The sequence below is a fragment of the Dipteris shenzhenensis genome, chromosome 21 (genome assembly GCF_047967505.1).
Source record: "Dipteris shenzhenensis isolate YYH24624 ecotype China chromosome 21, Dip_SZ_1.0, whole genome shotgun sequence".
NCBI lineage: Eukaryota > Viridiplantae > Streptophyta > Polypodiopsida > Gleicheniales > Dipteridaceae > Dipteris > Dipteris shenzhenensis.
Genome location: NC_141616.1, coordinates 18,669,960 through 18,689,729, shown reverse-complemented (window position 1 = coordinate 18,689,729; position 19,770 = coordinate 18,669,960). Strand labels below are relative to the sequence as shown.

Genomic DNA, 19,770 nt, shown 5'->3' with positions numbered 1-19,770 from the left:
ATTGGTCCACCTTGGTCATCCAAATCTGAACCTGGATTAGATGCTCAAACTGCAACAAATAGACCCTCTTCAATCTCATTAGATGGTATAAACTCTGGTAAGTGTTTGTCTCCCTTCCTGCCATAATATTTTCGAGGTAAAAGGCATTCCTCTGCTTCCTCCATATCTACTAACATATTTATATACGATGATACACTTGAGGAAGGCCGGGAAATCTAATGAAGAGTGACGTCGTCCGACTATCCTCCTCGATAGGATCAAACCCCAATGGAAAAGGGGTCAAAAAATCCTCCTGGAGCTCAGTGGTAACGGGCTAGCTTGAAGCACTGTACCTGCTACCTTCGAGGAGTCCAAAACAATCTGGAAGAAGCCTTGCCCAAGCAGACGAACATCTGTGAGGTGCCTTGCGAGGTCTCCAGTAGGTAGAGCGACAAGCATCCACTCCCTGGCTTGTAACCTGGAAGGGTGGGACCCATGGATGCGAGCAAAGAGTGATGTCGAGCTCTCCTGCTCTATCTTTTTCGAGCTGCCTGCAACTCCTCTTTTGAGAAAATGATGGTTTTCCCAGCCGGTGGAAGTGGGCGAGGATTGGCTGAAGGCTGAGCCATCGTTAATCAAGATCGGAAGGCCGACTCGAACACCGTTGAGCCCCGTCCGACTAAAAATGCTGCTAGTAGAGAGAGAGGGGAGGAGAGGGTGAAGGCTGAGGGGAGAGAGGGGGATGAAGAAGGCTAAAGGAGGGGGAGACAGGATAGGACTAGGGTTAGGAGTAGAGAGGTGGAGGGGGGGAGAGGCTAGGATAGAAGGTAGGAGTAGAGAGGCTAGGACTAGGGGTAGGAGTAGAGAGGAGGAGGGGGGGACGGGCTAGGCAAGGAGGTAGGAGTAGAGAGGAAGAGGGGAGGAGGAGCTAGGCAAGGAGGGAGAGGAGGAGACAGCCCGAGGGGGGTGGAGAGAAGGCCCCTTGGGGGGGGGCAGAAGTGGCGCGTGGGGAGGAGACCCGCGGGGGGGCAGAAGTGCCGCGGGGGGGTGAGGAGATGCCATAGGGGAAGGAAGGCCTGCGGGGGAGGGACGAGCTGGCCGGCGGGGAGGAGAAGGCTAGCGGGGGAGGGAGGAGCATGCTGGCGGGGAGAAGGACATCGGGAGAGGGAGGAGCAGGCCGGCGAGGGGGAGTAGGCTGGCAGAGACAGAGGCTGACGGAGGGGGAAGGTAGCAAAGGGGAAGGGCTGAGGGCGGAGGCTAGAGGAAGGGGAGAGCTAGGGAGAAGCAGCAGATGGAGCAGTCAGGGAGGAGCAACAGCTCTCGACTAATCGCACACTCTCTCTCAAGCTGCAAAAGCTGGGGGAGACTCCTTGTTGGATTGAAACAACTGTTGATAGAAGTCTGTGGTCATCTTGAGGATCCCCTATTGATCCATAATGCATCAGACCACTCGCATCCCTCAACCGCCGAAGCTGAGTCCCAACTAGTTGTGGCCCAGTCGTCTCGAAGAACTATCTGGTCATCTATCTCCCTGCTGTAACCATCTTGGCTCGAGAAGAGCGATAAGAGAACTCAGCTTGTCGGACCTCCATGGCCTGAACGTCAAGCCTCATACTCTCATACTACTGGTCTCTCTGAGCCACTGTGATTTCGGATCCTGCTCCCTAGGGTGCTCTATGGATCCTAGAGCTCTCTCTCGCTCCTGAAGAGCAAGCCTCTGACTAAGGGCCGAGGACTAGAGCTCCTCACTGCTCCTCTAGATCGCGCCTACCACCCAACTAACCCGCCCACCTTGGGGAGCTCCCTTTGGCTGCTGCCAAAAGACAATGCATGTTGCACCTCCTTCTGAACTAGAGCATATGGAATATGAACCCCCTTCATCACGGGCTTTATGCCACCATAGCAGCCTCACATATCAATGACACCCTCCTAGGGTTGATGCCCCCACTAGTTCCCATCCTCTCCATGAGCTCGGAGAATTCTTTTTCCCTATATATTGATGCCATTATGATCATGATTATGGGTTTCTTTTGTATTCGGCATGGGTGTTGATGCCTGCTTAGTGGATCCACCCCTTAGCTCATTGTATCAGTCTCTTTTAGCCACATAAACCATTTGGTCTTCCAAAGACGTTTAATAAACTTTCTTTCTTTCTCATGGAACCTTTGGTCTTGCAAAGACTTTTACTAAATTTTCTTTCTTTCTCTGTGCAAGCCTAATGCATTAGTGGTTTGAACATCATCACATTCCTCCTTGACCCCCTGGCTCAAAAGTGATGCTTTGTAAATTACATCATACTTCAACTAATGTTTCAATGATGTATGGCCAATCTACATGATGCGACCTTTTAGAATCTTGAAAACTTGCAGTTTGTGTACCAATTCACTTAAACCTATGCCTATCTGTGTATGCATAAGCACATTGTAAGAATTGCAAATTCATACTTACAAAGAGGATCTTCACGGAGCTTCTGATTGTTTGTACCTACATCTATCATGATGGGCAATACCTGGATATACGATGCCACACATTGTCCAATATAAATTAATCATCAATAATAAAATGCTATAGAAGAAGCGGCAGACTCGTACAGGTAAACTAAACCAGGAGACAATCTCGTATGAATGCTTCAAAAGAGCTCTAATGACCATATCACTTTCAACAAGTAACTCTAACAAAGGTAGATTTTCGTAGTTGGCAAACTCTCACCCTTTGAGGGTTCATGCCTGCCGCAGCAATATACAAGTCAAGCTTTCCAACAGGAATCCCAATTCCCTGTACCCCAAGATCCCCGAGCCCCAAAATCCTGCTCCCATCTGTTACCACAATCATATCCACCTGTCAATCACATAAAACCTTTGTCAGATTATTGTTTTCCAGTCAACTTCAAGCTTCGTTCTATTGGCCATTATAGAGTATCACAAACTGAGAACCAACAAATGCATACAGTGTTATGCCATCTTATCATATTAAGCATTTACATAAATAAAGAACTGAATATGCTTCCCAAGAGCAAGAAAACTTTCATATTGATTCTATAAAGTAGTTACAAGAACCATCAACAAATCAGAATGAACTATGCAACACAAACTGTTGGGGATATTGATATAGCAACTCTTTCAAATATTTCCTGCTAGGGCAATAATAACTGCATGGGTGAGTGAATAGAATGCAAGGATCTAGGCATGAGATAACGATATAGGACATAGGAATCAGATCATGCTGACGTAGAAGCTTCTTTCCAATGATTATCTCAATTAAACTTGAAAATTAAATAGCCTTTCACATAGACTTCGTATAGAGAGCGGCAAGGCATAGCGTCTACCTAGGGAGAGGCGCTTATGCACATTATGCGATATGCAGGAGGTTGAGACAGAGGAGCACTTCATCTTCCAGTTTCTCATCTATTATGAGATCCGTAGGCGTTTCTACTGTCTCTTCAGAGATAGTTATGGAGCCCTGTTCCGATTGCTCTCCTATCCACATTAGAGATGCTTGGCAGGCTTCATTTATGAGGTAGTTAGGCACCGCGAGAGGATACTTCGATCACGGAGACATGAACATACTTCTTCCTTGGCAGAGCCCTCCCAGAGCTCTATCACGGAGTTCTTTCAGCCAGATCTCTTGGAGCAATCCCATTAACAATGCTAAATACAGCATGGCAACGGGGACAAGTAGGATCAGCCCTGAACCTGGATCTCCACAGGCTCACTACAATCCCATTGTGAATAGAAAGCCACAAAAAGAGAGTGATCTTTCTATTCCTGTGGGATTTCTAAAGTCTCCTGTAGAAACTTTTCTGCAAATCAACAGAAATATGAAATGCATCCCAATGAAGAGCTCTAGAGGGCCTCCAATCTCTATAGCTGAGCAGAAATCTCCTAGCATTACGAACTGTATAACGAAAGAAGGGGAGGCTCCTCTCTCGGTGCCCTTCATCAATCCACTCCCACTCTCCTGGGTCCGATTGCAGAAATTTTATTGGTACACCTCCATAAAGCCATAATCTCCATGATCCCACGGAGATGAGAAGAGGGTCAGAATCCAAGTACCACTGAAAGTCTGAACCAATCTCCACATAGCCCACAATCCTGACCAGCTGAAATGCTCTCTCTAGCAAGATATGATCTGAAGATCTGGACAACTTGCCTCCCGAAAGCACATAAAATACGAAGGCATCCTCTTGTGCATCTCGAACTGCAATAACCTGAGGTGGAATGCCCCTGCTAGAGAATGTGGCCATCCAAGTGGAGCAAGTGATAGACATGTCATCTGTCTCCATCCAATCCACCGGTAAGGGTGCATCAACTTGCTGAACTCTGTCTGCACTGCCTCTGAGATGACTAATTATCTGAGCTTTCCTATCCTCTGAAATCTTTTTGAAAGATTTCCAGGAACCCACAATGGAAGCAGGTCCCCTCTCCCATCTCGACCACTGCATGCAATGGGAGGCACCCCAGTGGTCTACCATGATCATCCAAAATGCTGTCATTCCACATGAGTAGATCTCTATCAATCTCTTCGCGAGAGGAAGGGGGCAGTCTACAAAGAGTATTCCTGAAGCTGGCCCATGCTTCTAGGATAGTTGCCATGAGAGGGGAGGAGGGAGATTTGAGACGGGCTGAAGTAAAAATCCACCTAGTACTATCCATCCAGTCTCCTCCCGAAGATGGTGTTCATGACTATATGCTGCCAATAAAAAAGTCCTTCCAAGGCTCCTGTCCAGACATAAGTCCCCTCACAACCATCTTGCAGAGCAACTGCAAATATGGATCAACTATGTTGAGACACCCTTTCGAAGTGAAGAGAATGAGAGTCTCCCAAGCAATTCTAGCTGTAATATCCTCTCTACCATCAAGTCTATTCCATATGAAATTCCTTATCGGCCTCTTAAGCTCAATTTTGCAATCCCTTAAATGGCACCAGCAAGAGCACACAAACCATGCCGTGGCCAACAGGACCTAGTTGACCACAACTGCTCTGGAGGCAAGGTCAAGCTTTGCAGAGCCCCAAGATAGGAGCTTTCTCCTTATACTCTCCAACATTGGAGCAAACTGTTGTGTCGGAGAGATGCCCAAGCCAACCTGGCACCCCAAGTATCTGACATAAATACTCCCCTCAATCCAAGTAAAACCAATCTTACTTCCCCAAACTGGAGTGCCCTCATTAGTGATCCAAAAGCCATTGGATTTATCACAACTAATTTGCGCCCCCGCAGTAGTGCAGAATAAGTCCAATGCTATCCTGAAAGAGGTGAGCAGCTGCAGCCTGGCATCCAAAAAAACAGCAATGTCATATAACAGCTCGCTATCCAGAAGCTCAACTTCGCGTCTCAAAGGTACATTCAAGCACCAAATATCATCTTCAGATCTAATATAGATACTCATAGCTTCAGCCACAAATTTAAAAAAAGAAAGGGAGCAAGGGAGCATCCCTAGCAGACTCCTCTGAAGATCTCAAAGCTCTCTCCCCTCACACCACCAATGAGCACGTGGCTGTGGGCTGATCTGTAGATTTGAAAAGCCAAAACGAAGAAGGGTGCCCTACAAAAAGCCCCAATCTCCTCTGTCATAAGCTTTCTCAAAGTCCAGGAGTAGAATGGCCAACCTCTGACCACTATGCATTGCCCAATCCGAAGCCTCCTAGAATAAGAAGATATTTTCAAAGATGCTTCTACCATGCACAAAACCGAACGAAAAATATTTGGTCACAAAGTGGAGACGAATTACATTGTGGGGCGCATTTAGCATAGACAACCAACCTTTAGCTACAGCCATTACTTCCTAATCTGATCCAAGATACACCGATTGGCTTTGTGCATGGCCGTAGTATTTTTTACAATTCGTTTTTGTTCCGAGTGGGCTACACATGGTATCAAGACCTTGCTATTCTAATTCTAATTTTGAGAAGCTTATGACAAAGTAGACGAGGGATTCTTGGAAGGCATGCTACTGTGATCAAGTCCTATGTAAATGACATTTAATATGTGTGCAGCTTTTCTGACTCTCTATAGATCAGCCCATAGTCAGGTTTTTATCAAGGGTTCTAAGGGGACACGTTCCAAAAGAGCCTACATGTGTGGGGGTGTCTCTGAGGGGAAAGTCCCCACCTACTTCCCGCAACCAAGATTGAGGAAAGGATACTGGTGTGATCTCCAGAATTGGTTGAGATGTATAAGGGGCATTATAGGAGGACTTCTTTTTACCTTTTTGAGCGTGCTTGAGCATCCCATGGTATGGTAAGCCTTCCACCTCATACGTGGTTCCAGGAACATCTTCTTTTGTATTGAGATCTGCTTTAGAAAGATACAGGGGTGAGGTCCCTGACATCTTCCTCTTCTGACACAAGGTGTGTTTGCCCCTTGCTTGAGAGAACTATGTGTCCTTGGAAGAGACACTTCCCACACCATCGACCATTGGCCAACACTAGTCATGTTGTGGTCAGGCCCAGCTTCGGTATCAGACTGATCATAACAGTCATCCACCCATCTAGTACTCTCCAAATCCTCTGCATCCTCTACGTCCCTATCACTGGTCTCCATTGTACTATATCATGAGTCTGCTCATCCGCAATGGTTGTGGAATGGCCCCCTTGAGGGTTGGTACTACCAATGTCGTGTGTCAACATTGGTCCTATCTCTTGAGCGTTGGTGCCGCTCATGCCATATGTCAACACTGGACCTACCTCTTGAGGATGGTTGCCACTCATGTCATGTGCCATTGGACCATCCTGCTCATTGGCTCTGGTCATGTTGGTGATCTCAGCATCACCCTCCAAGACAGTTGTGGAGACCTTACTGCTTCTTGTACCCTCCCACTTGGAGGCTCGTTGTCACGATCTGAATAACTTATTTCCACCATGTTAACAAACAAGGAGCCCAAGGCGCCCATCCAATCTAAGATAACAGTTTCATCTTCATCTAGGACAACATTATCCAACAAGTAGGTCAAGCTTTTGAGACCCTCCATGGCTTGTGTTTCCTCTCCTCCATCTTAGTCATCTCCAACGGGCTAGTCCCCAAGAGCCGAACGCTCCTCTTCCACTCTAGCTCCCTCCGCAGCTTGTGTTTCCTCTCCTCCATCTTGGTCATCTCCAATGGTCCAGTCCCCAAGAGCCCAACGCTCCTCTTCCACTCTAGCTTGCTGTTCAAAATCCTCTTCCCCTAGTTCGATGAGTCGGTGCCGTGCCTTTCTCATAACCATATCTATTTCCAAGATGTGGACCCTAAGGGCAACTGAACTTCATATGTTGACCAATCTTGAATGGCCTTTGCTGCATACCAAGGAGTAAAGGATAGGTTTGTTCATCCTTGCACATATCCAAGACGACAAAGTTGGACAGGAATGCCACATCGCGAACAATCTTCATGTTAATACCCATAGGCTTCACTCTATGTTGATAAGCCATGCGGACTTGGTAATAGACGTCACTTGTCAACTTCAGATCGATCATCTAAAGGCACGCCACTTTTAGAGCCAGTGACAGGCTTTAAGGGCTATGAGAACTTCAGGGTTCTTTCTGATCCACTAATAGGAGAGGACGAGGGAGATGTATTCCTTGGCCCACTGTCCAGGGAGGGGGTGACTTCAGAGGGGATGTATTGAGAGGGACTGAATTGATATTAGTCGGTGACGAGGCTTGTGGTGTTCAGATAGAGTCGTCCGTACAATTGCAGCTTTTGTTTGTGACCTCGTCACAATTCCCAACACTGCACCGATCAAATGGGGGGTGTCACCCTTCCCCGCCACTACCACATCTATCATCAACCATGTTGACTTGGAATGCTGGTTCACCTTTGCCATTGGGGTCTCTACTATAGTGATCGTTTGTGTTGCACTGTGTACAAGAGGTTCCTCCAAATGGTTGTGTACAATCATCTTGGTAGTGGCTGTACTCTCCACATCGATAACAAATGATAGATCTTCAAAGGTTGGTCCCTCTACTAGCACCTCCCCGACCTCCTCGAAAACCATCCCATCGATCATGTTGATGGTATGGTCCATATCCACCTCCTAGAGTAGGTGGTTGGTACGGTGCATAATAGGGCTAATGATAAAAGTATGGGGCTCCAATCTAACTGGCTATAAAATCTTGAAGGAAAGGGGGATTGGGCAGCAGGGGAGGTGGAGCAGTAGGAGGGCTAAGGAGCTCTAATGCTTTTAAGGGAGCAGGGGTGACAGGTACAAGGCCGGAAGTGGCCTGTGTGGCTCGTTGGACTTGCAAGGGGGCATGCTCAGAAAGTTTATCCACAAGCCTGATAGCAATGGCAGGGGGCAAGGTCTTCAAGAGCCATCCTTTCATAACCACATCATTAGGTGACACAGACATCTTCGCTACCAAGCCCTCATTCGCATATACATTTAAGAAATACTCTCCCTTGGCTTCATAGTGTCTATGGACAACTCTTGAACAATCATGTGCTCGAACTTTTCCAACTTAAAGGTCCGTAGAAATTCTTCCCTCAGGTATGCCCAAGTCTAGAAATGATCGGGAGGGAACTGACTATACCACACATCTGTTGCATCCTCCAAAGAGGAAGGAAAGATGTGAAGAAAAGTATGCTCATTCTCCACCCCTTTGGCCTTACATGCTGTAAGAAACTTTCTGATAGGAGCTTCAGCATCTTCATGGAAATGGCTCTTAAACTTTTGCGTTTTCATGTGGACTTTGTTTAGCAGTTCAAGAAGTCTCCTTTCTTCGTGGAACTCAAAACTGCCATGGCTGAGGCAACACCTTTACCCAAACTGGGACCTGAAGTAGTTACAGCTGAAGGTCCTCCCAGTTGAGGAGTAGTAAGACTCGGTGCCGCCGGACCATATGGCTACAGAACCACGAACTGTGATGATGAAGACCATAGTGGCGATGTGGATGGTGCTGGTGGTGCTGGTGCTGAAAGTACTACTGCAGCCAAGGTAGAAGGTGAAGGTGCTGAAGGCATTACTGATGCCAATGTAGACTGTGAGATCAGTGGTGACAAAAAGGAGGGTGGCACGCCAAGTGCTAAAGGCACCATGAACCCAAAGGTACGGCGTGAGAATATAGAAGGTGAGGGAGTCAATGGTGATGGCAGAGGAGTTGCGAAAGGGTGTGACAGAGAGGAACCTACGAATGATGGGTGAGGAGGGAAGGAGAAAGAAAGAAAGAAAGTTTATTAAAGTCTTCGGAAGGCCGATGGGTCTATGAGACTGTGAAAAACCTGATACAATGAGCTATGGTAGTGGAGCTTAGACGAGCATCCACACCAATGCAGAATGCAAAAAAATCCAAAATGGCAGTACTAAGTCCTAAGTACAACATAGTCATATCTCGACTATAAATCTCAATCTCAGCATCATCGTCGACATCATCATAACCATCATCATCATCATCATCGGCAGTAGGACATCAAGATGGATGAGGCTGTGGAAGTGGAGGCAAGAGGTTAGCAATAGAGCATTGTTGCCTCCTCAAGGGTGCAGTCCTGGTACGTCTCCTAAGTCGTAGCTCTGCGTCTAACCAGGGCCATTGTGACCCCTGTCGGTCGGGCTCCGACCCTAAACAAGGAGAGGATGTCCCCAAGTATGATCTGTGAGTCAACCCTCTGTCTGAGCTGTCAGGTCACAGTCATGTCGAGGTCTCGCCTCGTGGGGATCTATGTGATCTAGCTGAAAGAACTCCGTGATAGAGCTCTGAGAGGTATCAGTCGAGGAAGAAGGCTGCTCCTGTTTTCGTGCTCCTGTTTTCGTGCTCAGAGTATCCTCTCGCGGTGTCTAAGTACCTCATGAATGAAACCTACCAAGCATCGCTGGTCTGGGTAGGAGAGGTAACGGGCCAAAACCCCATAACTATCTCTGAAGAGGCAGTAGAAACGCCCTCAAATCTCATAGTAAACAGAACACCTGAAGATGAAATGCTCCTCTGACTCAACCTCCTACATGTCACACAGTGTGCATATGCGCCTCTCCCTGGATAACCGCTCTGCTTTGCCGCTCTCAATACGAAGTCTGTGTGAAGAGACCCGGAACTGCCCAAGGGAGATCCTTAGCGAGTGGGGTAGGTGAATCTGCGTGTATCCTGGTGGATCAATGAAACCCTCCGCTGTGTTATGTAAGAAGTGACCTCTGTAGAAGCCCAGCTTCACTAGAAGATCACTCGGGCCCAACCAAGTCCAAAATGTGTGTAGCTGTAGTAGATCCTCACGGCTAACCTAGTTGACCTCGTGTGATAGGAGGGGAGAGAAAGGAGCATCCATGTTGTACTGGAAAGGAGGTAGTCTGTCCATGTGGAGCCCTAGTCCTGCAAACCATCTCTCTGTGCATGCATACCAGCACCTCTGGTCTCCCCCTGCTGCAAGTGCCATAGAAGAGGACAGTGCTAGCCATGGTATCCTGCTACGCCTGGATGTGTAATCCCCATACTCCCTGACTCGGTATAAATACGTAATGACCTAAAATGCAGCATCTAGCTGTAATGGGGGTGACTCAAACTCCACCCAAATGATCTGGTGAGGGACGGGTGGCTTACCACGGATCATCCGTGATAACATGAGAACTTGTAGCCACTCCACCCTGGCCCACTCTGTATACGACAAGTCTGGTCCCCAGCATGGACTGCCATACATCCCTGCTGGGCGGACCAAGGAGTCAAAAAGCAACCCTTTGGTCCGTGGATCCTAAAAGTGAGAGCGGAAGCACTGTCTCTCTAGTCTAGCCAATGAAGCATATCCTCTGCTCAGGCGCGACTGCATCGCGGGTCTCATGGTGAAGATGGCTCCGGAAAAGACGACCCCCAGATAAGTGTGGAGAGGGATAGTGGAAAGGATAATGGAGCCGAAGGAGGAAAGAGAACCAAGAGGTGCCGTGGATGTGGGGGCTAGACTCAGGAGGAAACCGGGGTTGTGCTTGAGAGACGACATAGCACCTTGACCGGTCTGCTGTGTCAAGTCACATGCTGACCCAGTGGCCATCCCCATAGATGATGTTGTTGATGAAGACATAGTTGCGGGATGAGAGAAGATGTCTTGAACTATACAAGCTTCTGATGAAGCCTAGTCCTTAGTGCCTTTCTCCTCCACTTGTTCGCCGCTTTGCAATTCTTCTTCCCCTTCAGAGTCTCAATCTTGACCACCATGGATCTTGCCGGTCCAAGTCAATGAGAGATTCAATGAAGTTGCTAGCTCTGGCAACTGCGTTGATGGGTTCACATCATGTTCAACTGGAGGACTTCTCCCAATTCTATTGCATGTAATGCTTCTTATACCATGTTTGATCTGTAGGGAGCCTTCTCTCCACTCTTTTCAAGTACCTTCTCGCTCCCCCAAGGGTATCAAAACTACTCGGCATAAAATCTCTCTTCTAAGGCCCTAAAACACTGCTTCACTCTTTGCTACTCAGCAACAGTGTCCCACCGTGATCTCGTAAACTGTCTGAAGGGGAGGCCCCTCACTTCCGGACGTATTATCGGAGCCCTAAGGCCGGCCATTGATGTGAGAAGCATGAAGTGAGTGATCTGTGGACCTATGCTCACTACACTACACTGCGTGATGTGTGAACCTATTACACAACACTACGTTGAAGGATTGTGCGTGCTACGGAGTGCTGTGAATCAGAACAAGCGAGTACAAGTATTCGTGAGCAGTGCCTTCACTACGGGAGGGAGGGAGGGAGGCACAGAAGGGGGAGGGGGGAGGGGGAGGGAAAGGGAAGGGGGAGAGAGAGAGAGAGAGAGAGAGAGAGAGAGAGAGAGAGAGAGAGAAAACATAGAAAGAATCCATGTGGCAAAAGGTTGTGTGGGACACTTTTTAAAAGAAAATGTAACTATAGCGCTGCCTGGAAGGCAATGCTAACAAAAAGAACAAACCCTGAAAGGAGACAAGAAGGAGCAACGCTAATGATAGATAATGGAGAAAATAGTAGACAAGAGCATAATGCGAGCAAAGTACGTAACATAGAATGAAAGGGGATCCTCAAACTAAAGCAGAGATCGTAGATCACTCTCCACGGTAACAATACACCATAACAATGCAACAGGCGAACTCGTGGCTCTCTCCCTCTTACTCTCAATCCCCGTACCATGCTGAATGAATCCCCGTACCCCTCATCTCCCCTCTTCATCCTGGCCTTGCCGGCGGGAAATCCCCTCCCTCTCTACTATTGGTTGTCTCCTCCTTAGACATCTCGCCGCTAAGTCTCTTCATGTCTTCTGTAACAACGGTCAGCTTGTGCCGAGTTGGTTCGTTGTAACTACTCGATGTGCACCGCCTATAGCCACACTATATCTGACAAGGCACCGCAGGGTGAAGCATCTATGCCACCTATCAGCCTGACTAGATGCCACTTATCAGTCTGGTAGAGTTTGACAAAGGTCCACTGCGTGACATGAAGACCCTTGACACATGGCCATGTGCTTGGGTGATAGGTCCTCCTGATGACCATGTCCCCATGGGACTATGCCATCCTGGTGACCATGTCCTCTCCATGACTTGTCATCCTTGTCACCATGTCACCTCCATGTACTTGTGTCATCCTTGTGGCCATGTCATCGCCAGGTGAATATGGCATCCTTGTGACAATGTCATCACTTAACAACCAAGTGACTAGGAAAGAGAGAAAGAAAGTTTATTAAAGTCTTCGGAAGACCGATGGGTCTATGAGACTGTGAAAAACCTGATACAACGAGCTGTGGTAGTGGAGCTACTAAATGAGCATCCACACCAATGCAAAATGCAAAAAATGCAGAATGGCAATACTAAGTCCTAAGTACAACGTAGTCATGTTGATGGTCGACTATATATCAATCTCAGCATCATCATCAACATCATCATCATCAGCAGCAGCAGGACATCAGGATGGAGGCATGAAGTCGGAAATAGAGTGATGTCGGCCACTCAAAGGTGCAGTCCTGGCACGTCTCCTGGTCGTAGCTCTGTGTCTAACCAAGGCTACTGTGACCCCCGTCGGTCGGGCTTCGACTCTAAACAAAGAGGGGATGTCCCCAACTGTGATCTGTGTATCAACCCTCTGTCTGAGCTGTCGGGTCACAGGCTCCGGGTCACAGTCATGTTGAGGCCTCGTCTCGTGGGGGTCCATGTGATCTAGCTGAAAGAACTCCCTGATAGAGCTCTGAGAGGGATCAGCCGAGGAAGAAGTCTGCTCCTGTCTCCGTGCTCACAGTATCCTCTCGTGGTGTCTAAGTACCTCATGAATGAAACCTGCCAAACACCGCCGGTCTGGGTAGGAGAGAAATCCCTTAGCTATCTCTAAAGAGACAATAGAAACGCCCTTGGATCTCATAGTAAACAGGACACTTGAAGATGAAATGCTCCTTTGTCTCAACCTCCTGCATGTCACACAGTGTGCATATGCGCTTGTTAAATTACACGGCGTAGCGGAACAGAAACTGAACAAAGAATAGAGAGTACACAACAAACTAGAGATGAACAAAATTTCCCTTCAATACTGATGTAGTACAGATGATGGCTCTGTCCACCCGTGCGCTCCCATAGTGGAGCTTAGATGGCGATCTAGACAGATACTAGGTGAAGAGCTACTAGCTGGAAGATCTGATCTGATCTGATACAATGGACTGGGAGGGTCGCCTCTTTATAGCTATGAGGGTGGTAGTCGGATCAACGTAGTCGGTGGAGCCGACCAGTCAACCTAGTCGGTGGAGCCAACCAGTCAACCTAGTCGGTGGAACCGACTAGTCGTCCAACGAGAGCAAGGGGCTCCCACACAATCAAGACAATGTGCCTCGTTGTGCTACCAGCTTACCTACCCTGCCTAGCCCATAGGCTAGACTCACATAGATCACCTTTCTACCATCAACGGTCTCATTGATAGACCTCATCTGACATGCAAGACAGGATCCATCCAGTGTCCCAAGCTCACACATGGCTTCTCCTCATATGGGGACCTTACAACTTGAGCACCTTAGACCACTGGTGGTTACCAGGAGGGTGGGGCATTGAGCATATCTAACAGTGCCTCTCCCTGGGTAGTCACTCTGCTCTGCCGCTCTCGATACAAAGTCTGTGCGAGAAGACCAAGAACTGCCCGAGAGAGATCCTCAACGAGTGGGGTAGGTGAATCTGCGTGTATCCTGGTGGGTCAATGAAACCCTCCGTTGTGATATGTAAGAAGTGATCTCCGTAGAAGCTAAGCTTCACTGGGAGTTCACTCGGCCCCAACCAGGTCCGAAATGTGTGTAGCTGTAATAGATCCTCACGAATAACCTAGTTGACCTCGTGTGATAGGAGGGGAGAAAACGGAGCATCCATGCTGTACTGGAAGGGAGGTAGTCTATCCATGTAGAGCCTCAGTCGCTCAAACCATCTCTCTGTGCGTGCATACCAGCACCTCTGGTCCCCTCCTGCTGCAAGTGCCATAGAAGAGGATAGAGCTATCCATGGTAGCCTGCTATGCCCAGAGGTGTAATCCCCATATTCGTTGACTCAATACAGATACGTGATGACCTAAAATGCAGCATCTAGTTGTAAAGGGGGTGACCCAAACTCAGCCTGAATGATATGGTGAGGACCTAAAATGCAGCATCTAGTTTTAAAGGGGGTGACCCAAATGCTCAAACCATCTCTCTGTGCATGCATACCAGCACCTCTGGTCCCCTCCTGCTGCAAGTGCCATAGAAGAGGATAGAGCTATCCATGGTAGCCTGCTACGCCCAGAGGTGTAATCCCCATATTCGTTGACTCAATACAGATACGTGATGACCTAAAATGCAGCATCTAGTTGTAAAGGAGGTGACCCAAACTCAGCCTGAATGATCTAGTGAGGAATGAATGGCTTACCACAAATCATCCGTGATAACATGAGAACCTGTAGCCGCTCCACACGGGCCCACACTCTGTATCCGACAAATCTGGTCCCCAACATGGGCTGCCCTACATCCCTGCTGGGCGAACCAAGGAGTCAAAAAGCAACCCCTTGGTACGTGGATCCTGAAAGTGCGAGCGGAAGCACTGCCTCTCTAGTCTAGCCAATGAAGCATATCCTCTGCTCAAGCGTGCCTTCATCACGGGTCTCATAGTGAAGATGGGTCCAGAAAAGATAATCCCAAGATAAGTGTATGATGAAACTATCTCAACAGGTGACCCATCAAATGTGAATTGCTCGTGGCGCATGATGGCTCGAGATGTATCGAAGATCATGACCTTGTTTTTACCCAGGTTGACCTTCAAATCATGAGACTCACAAAAGAACTGTAGTGCGTCTAGGTGTCTTTGGAGTCCCTCTGCTGAGGAAGACAAGAGAGCCACGTCATCTGCGTAGAGCCATATTCGGATCTGCATGCCTGCAAGAGAGCAACCTACCCCCCCTTATGTCTGCATCACTGTCTCAAGCTCGTCAATGTAGAGGCCAAACAAGGTAGGTGATAAAGGACACCCTTGTTTGACCCCGATAGTGCTGATGATCTCGTTTGTCCATCCGGATCCTACCCGGACTCTGCCTGAAACTCTCTCGTACAGTGCCATGACAGCCCAAATGATTTCCTAGTCATAACCGAAGTTCTGTAGGCGCCGTATGAGGCGGGCTCTCGGAACCATGTCAGATGTCTTGTGGAAATCCACAAAGCAACAATAAACCCTCTGCTTTCATGCCCTCGCCTCGTCGATGATACATCTGAGTGTGAGAATGTGGTCCATGGTTCCATGATCACGCCAGAATCCGGCCTGTCCTGTTGCTCTAAGTCCTCGACACTACAAAAATCTGCTAACCTCGGAATCAAGTATTGATGCATAAACCTTAGACATGACATGTCCAATCATAATGGTCCTGTAGTTCTCCGGGCTCATGGGATCCTTGCCTTGTGGATGGGTGAGATAGTGTTAATGGTCCAGGTGCATGGAAACCCCAAACAAACAGCTTCATTAAAGAGCTTTGCTAAGATCGGGGCTAGGAGGTTAATCCCATATGCAATGAACTTAGTGCATAGCCCCTCATGATCCTTCGCTCGGCCATTATGAAGTTTCATTACGGCATCCTTTACCCCTCCTGTAGTGAAGAGGGTGCAGGATGTGGGACGGGGCATGTGTGAGAGGTTAGGGACTAGCTGATTTGGGATGTCATAAAGTTTGCGTGCATAATCAAACCAGATTTGAGTGTCAGTGGTGAGTGGTGAGGGGGACCGTCCTTCTAGAAATCTCTGCCACAAATCCTTAGAGTTGTTACTAAACAAAATGTCCAGTAGCTCCTCCTCGTTTCGACGAACGAAGTCTAGTTTCTTCCTCCGTACCAGTCTACGATACTCGCGTAGCGTATCTGGTGCGCTCGGAAGACTGTTTTTGGTTTCGAATTTGAGCTGACGGCATAAAGCCTTACACTCATCATCGTACTAGCTATTACAGGGTACGGTCCCAGGGGGTGGTGGGCGGGTGGAGCGGGTGATGTGGGGAAAAGCGTGAAGGGCAACCTCGTGTAGTGAGTGGTTGGCCAGGGCAGCACAATCCTCTAAAAGGGGTATGAAGTCAATATAAGCAAGAAGTATGTACAAACAGCCAGAGTAAGTAGGTGAGTGATCCCGGTCAAAGCATATATCGTGGTAGGTGGAGTAAGAACTCAGTGGGATGGAAGGTGCTATGCGAAGGGGGGTGGAGATGCTAAAGAAAAGATAGGTATGATCAGCCCCTGGAGGGAGAGGTGCTACAGCGAAGTCAGTGATGCGAGATGTGAAGGCAAGGGATCCCATGATGTAATCAACAATGCTGGAGCCTCCCCCATGTGGAAAGCACGTGAAACCATCTGAAGCGGGCCATCTGTGTCAAGACCATTATAGATAATGAGATCATGAATCCTGCCGAGGTCTAATAGAGCCTTCCCATAAGATGTGAATGGACCTCGTCTATTAGCTGAAACCCGTAGCATACCTGCCTCCTCAAGGTTAATGTCTGGCAATAGAGTGGAATCATCACTGAAGTCGAGGAGTGGTACCTGACGGGCGCATGTCCTCACGTTGACGTCCCCTAGTAGGACTTCTCTTATCCTGTCTCAATCCCTAAATGAGACCAGCCTGCTCCCGAATGGCCCGAGCCTGCTCCTGCTCCTGTATGATGCAGCTCTACTCCTGGTTGCTCCTGTATGATGCAGCTCTACTCCTGGTTGAAGCGGACTTGCTCCCGTGCGAAGCGAGTCAGCTCCATCTCGCGCTCACGAAAACTATGTATCTCCATGAGCAAGGTCTCCTAGGCCTCTGGTGTATCAACTAACGCGTGTCTAAGCTGAAACTATGATGGCTATGGCATGAAAGTGTGGGACTGAGTCTGGAAGCTGGATGGTGACTGGGTGAACTAGGTGAGGTACGAAGATGACAGTGGAATGGATGAGGCAGCCCCAATGGGATGTGGGAGCGTGGGTTGACTAAGAGGGAGAGAGGAGAGTGAAGCGTAATGCGAAATAGTGTATGACACCTTCGGAGTAGATGTCATAAGTGGTGTGACAGCTATAATAGGAGAGGAAGGGAAGGAAACAACCGACGCCACGGGCATGAGTATGTCACTAATAGTGGCTGTAGCTGTAAGTAGGGATGTGGGGGCTGTAGCTGAAACTAGTGCTGAAGTGTAAGCTGAAGTCGAAAGTGGGGATGTAGAGGGAGCTGAGATGGGAACTGGAGCTGAGACTGAAGCGGGGGCTGAAGTCGAAGTAGAGATAGAGGGAGCTGAGGCTGGAACTGAAACTGAAACTGAAACTGTAGCAGGGCCTGAAGTTGAAGTAGAGATAGAGGCTGAAGCTGAGGCTGAGGTGGGTCCTGCCTTTGCTTTGCTGTCTACCCCGAGGCCACTTCAGTTGTGACGTATCCTCAAGTTTCAATTGTGTCGTTTGCTTTTTTTTGTTGTTGTTGTTGTCATTTTTCTTGGCTTTGTCCCCCATTTCTCTTGGACTGATTTTTGTCTTCTTTGGTGCAGGTCTTAGTGCCCGACCGGGAGCACCGGCTCCCCCCCCATGGTGACAAGAACACCCAGGGCGAGGAGGTGTAGTCGGAGGTGGCGAGGCGGAGTGGCAGCCAGAGGTGGTGAGGCAACCGGAGGTGGAGAGGCTGAAGTGGCATAAGGGGGAGGCTGAGGCGGAGAGGGGCGGAGGGCCGAGGCCTAGGCAAGGAGCCTAGCCTAGGAGCCTAGGTGGAGGGAGGCTGCCAACGAGAGGGCCAGCGTGCAGCAGCAGTGGGAGGAGCGGCAGCAGGAGCAGTAGCAGTGCTTGGGGAGGAGCTGGAGCGGAGGGCAAGGCGGAGCTGGAGTGGAGCAGGATGGAGGGACAGCAAGTAGGAGCAGAGCCGGAGGAGCAGCGCCAGTGGGAGGGGCAGCGCTAGCGGGGTAGGAGCAGCGTGAGCAGAGCGGGGTGGGCAGAGAGGTACAGCGGAGAGGCTAAGCGGAGGGGAGGTTGAGCGGAGCGGAGGGGTAGGCTGAGCAGAGCGGAGAGCAGACAACCACCTTAAGTCCACTCAGATAGTTGGTCCTGGATGGATCTCTGTATAACACTCCTTCCAAACAAAAGCTCTAGTCATGCAAAGGTGAAGCCGTATGAGCACAGTGATAGATGAACCTCTGTAAAATGAACACAATCCTTCATGTAGTCTTTAAATCTGGCCATTCAAGTATTACTTTGGGCTTCCTTGGATCCATTTTAATTTCTCCTTCAGCTACTACGCATCCCAGAAATGGCTCGATGCGGCATTTCAGGTCACCACATATCTTTACCGCATTAGACAGTGTGGACCTTACACCACAAGGTGACGGAGGCTTCCTTGGTTAGCCCTATCCTCCTCCATGGCACTAGCAATAGAGTGTGACCAAAGATGTTGGCACGCATGTACATGCAAATGGTTTGAGAAAGAAAGAAAGAAAGAAAGTTTATTAAAGTCTTCGGAAGACCGATGGGTCTATGAGACTGTGAAAATCCTGATACAACGAGCTGTGGTAGTGGAGCTACTAAACGAGCGTCTATTCCAATGCAAAATGCAAAATGCCAAAAATGCAGAATGGCAGTACTAAGTCCTAAGTACAACATAGTCATGTCGGTGGTCGACTATATATCAATCTCAGCATCATCATCACATAGATAGGCTACCTCCCTTCCAAGTACAGTATTGAGGCCCCCTCTATCCCACTGACCTATCATGAGGTGAACTAGGTCCTCCGAGAGGACCTCTTGCAGTTACTCTCATTCATGGTTGGCACCTCCTGAGCTTCCTGTGAAGCTCAACTTCTACAGAGACCACTTCCTACGAATTTCAGAGGAGGGCTTCATCGACCTACTAGGGTACACACAGATCCACCTCCCTCACACGTTGAGGATATCGATAGGGCAGTTCCAAGTCTCATCACACCGTCTCCGTATTGAGAGTGGTCGGCGGCATCTGCACTGTCACGAGGACGTGAAATTATGGGACTTTTGTTTTGCAACTCCCGTAATTTGCGCGTTATTGCCTTAAGCCTCTAGGGCGCAAGGGTTCAGCCGTGGGGCAAGACTTGGGGAATTAAAATTCCCTAGTCGGCCCTTGGAAATATTGAATGTGCGCCCAGTTACTAGGCAATTAATTCCTAGGGCCAAAGTGTGCAACACAGGGGCCAAAAGAGTGGTGCAATTAAAAATTGCTAATTTTAGCATAGGACTCCAAACAGAGCCCAGAGCTCTTCTTTTGGGCTCAAAAGGCCAAATCAGTTCCAAAAGGAGCCTGATGATTAGTTGTGAGCTGCCAGATCCTGCCAAGTGCTGCTAGAGCAAAATCGCCTTTTACCAGGAGCTTCCTGAGCCTGCCAGGGAAAATCGTCATTAGCCAGGAACAGTACCAGTGCATCCAGCG

General features: G+C 48.7%; 1 protein-coding gene across 1 annotated transcript in view; it reads right to left on the bottom strand.

Moving 5' to 3' along the window:
• Positions 1–19,770, bottom strand: part of LOC147888587 (NAD-dependent malic enzyme 1, mitochondrial-like) — a 106,542-nt gene that overhangs the window by 32,147 nt on the left and 54,625 nt on the right. Inside the window, exons 5-6 of the mRNA XM_087392456.1 lie at positions 2,689–2,817; positions 2,428–2,488 (exon numbers count right to left, since the gene is read on the bottom strand). Coding sequence (XP_087248582.1) covers positions 2,428–2,488; positions 2,689–2,817 — 190 coding nt within the window. The remainder of the gene's footprint in view (positions 1–2,427; positions 2,489–2,688; positions 2,818–19,770) is intronic.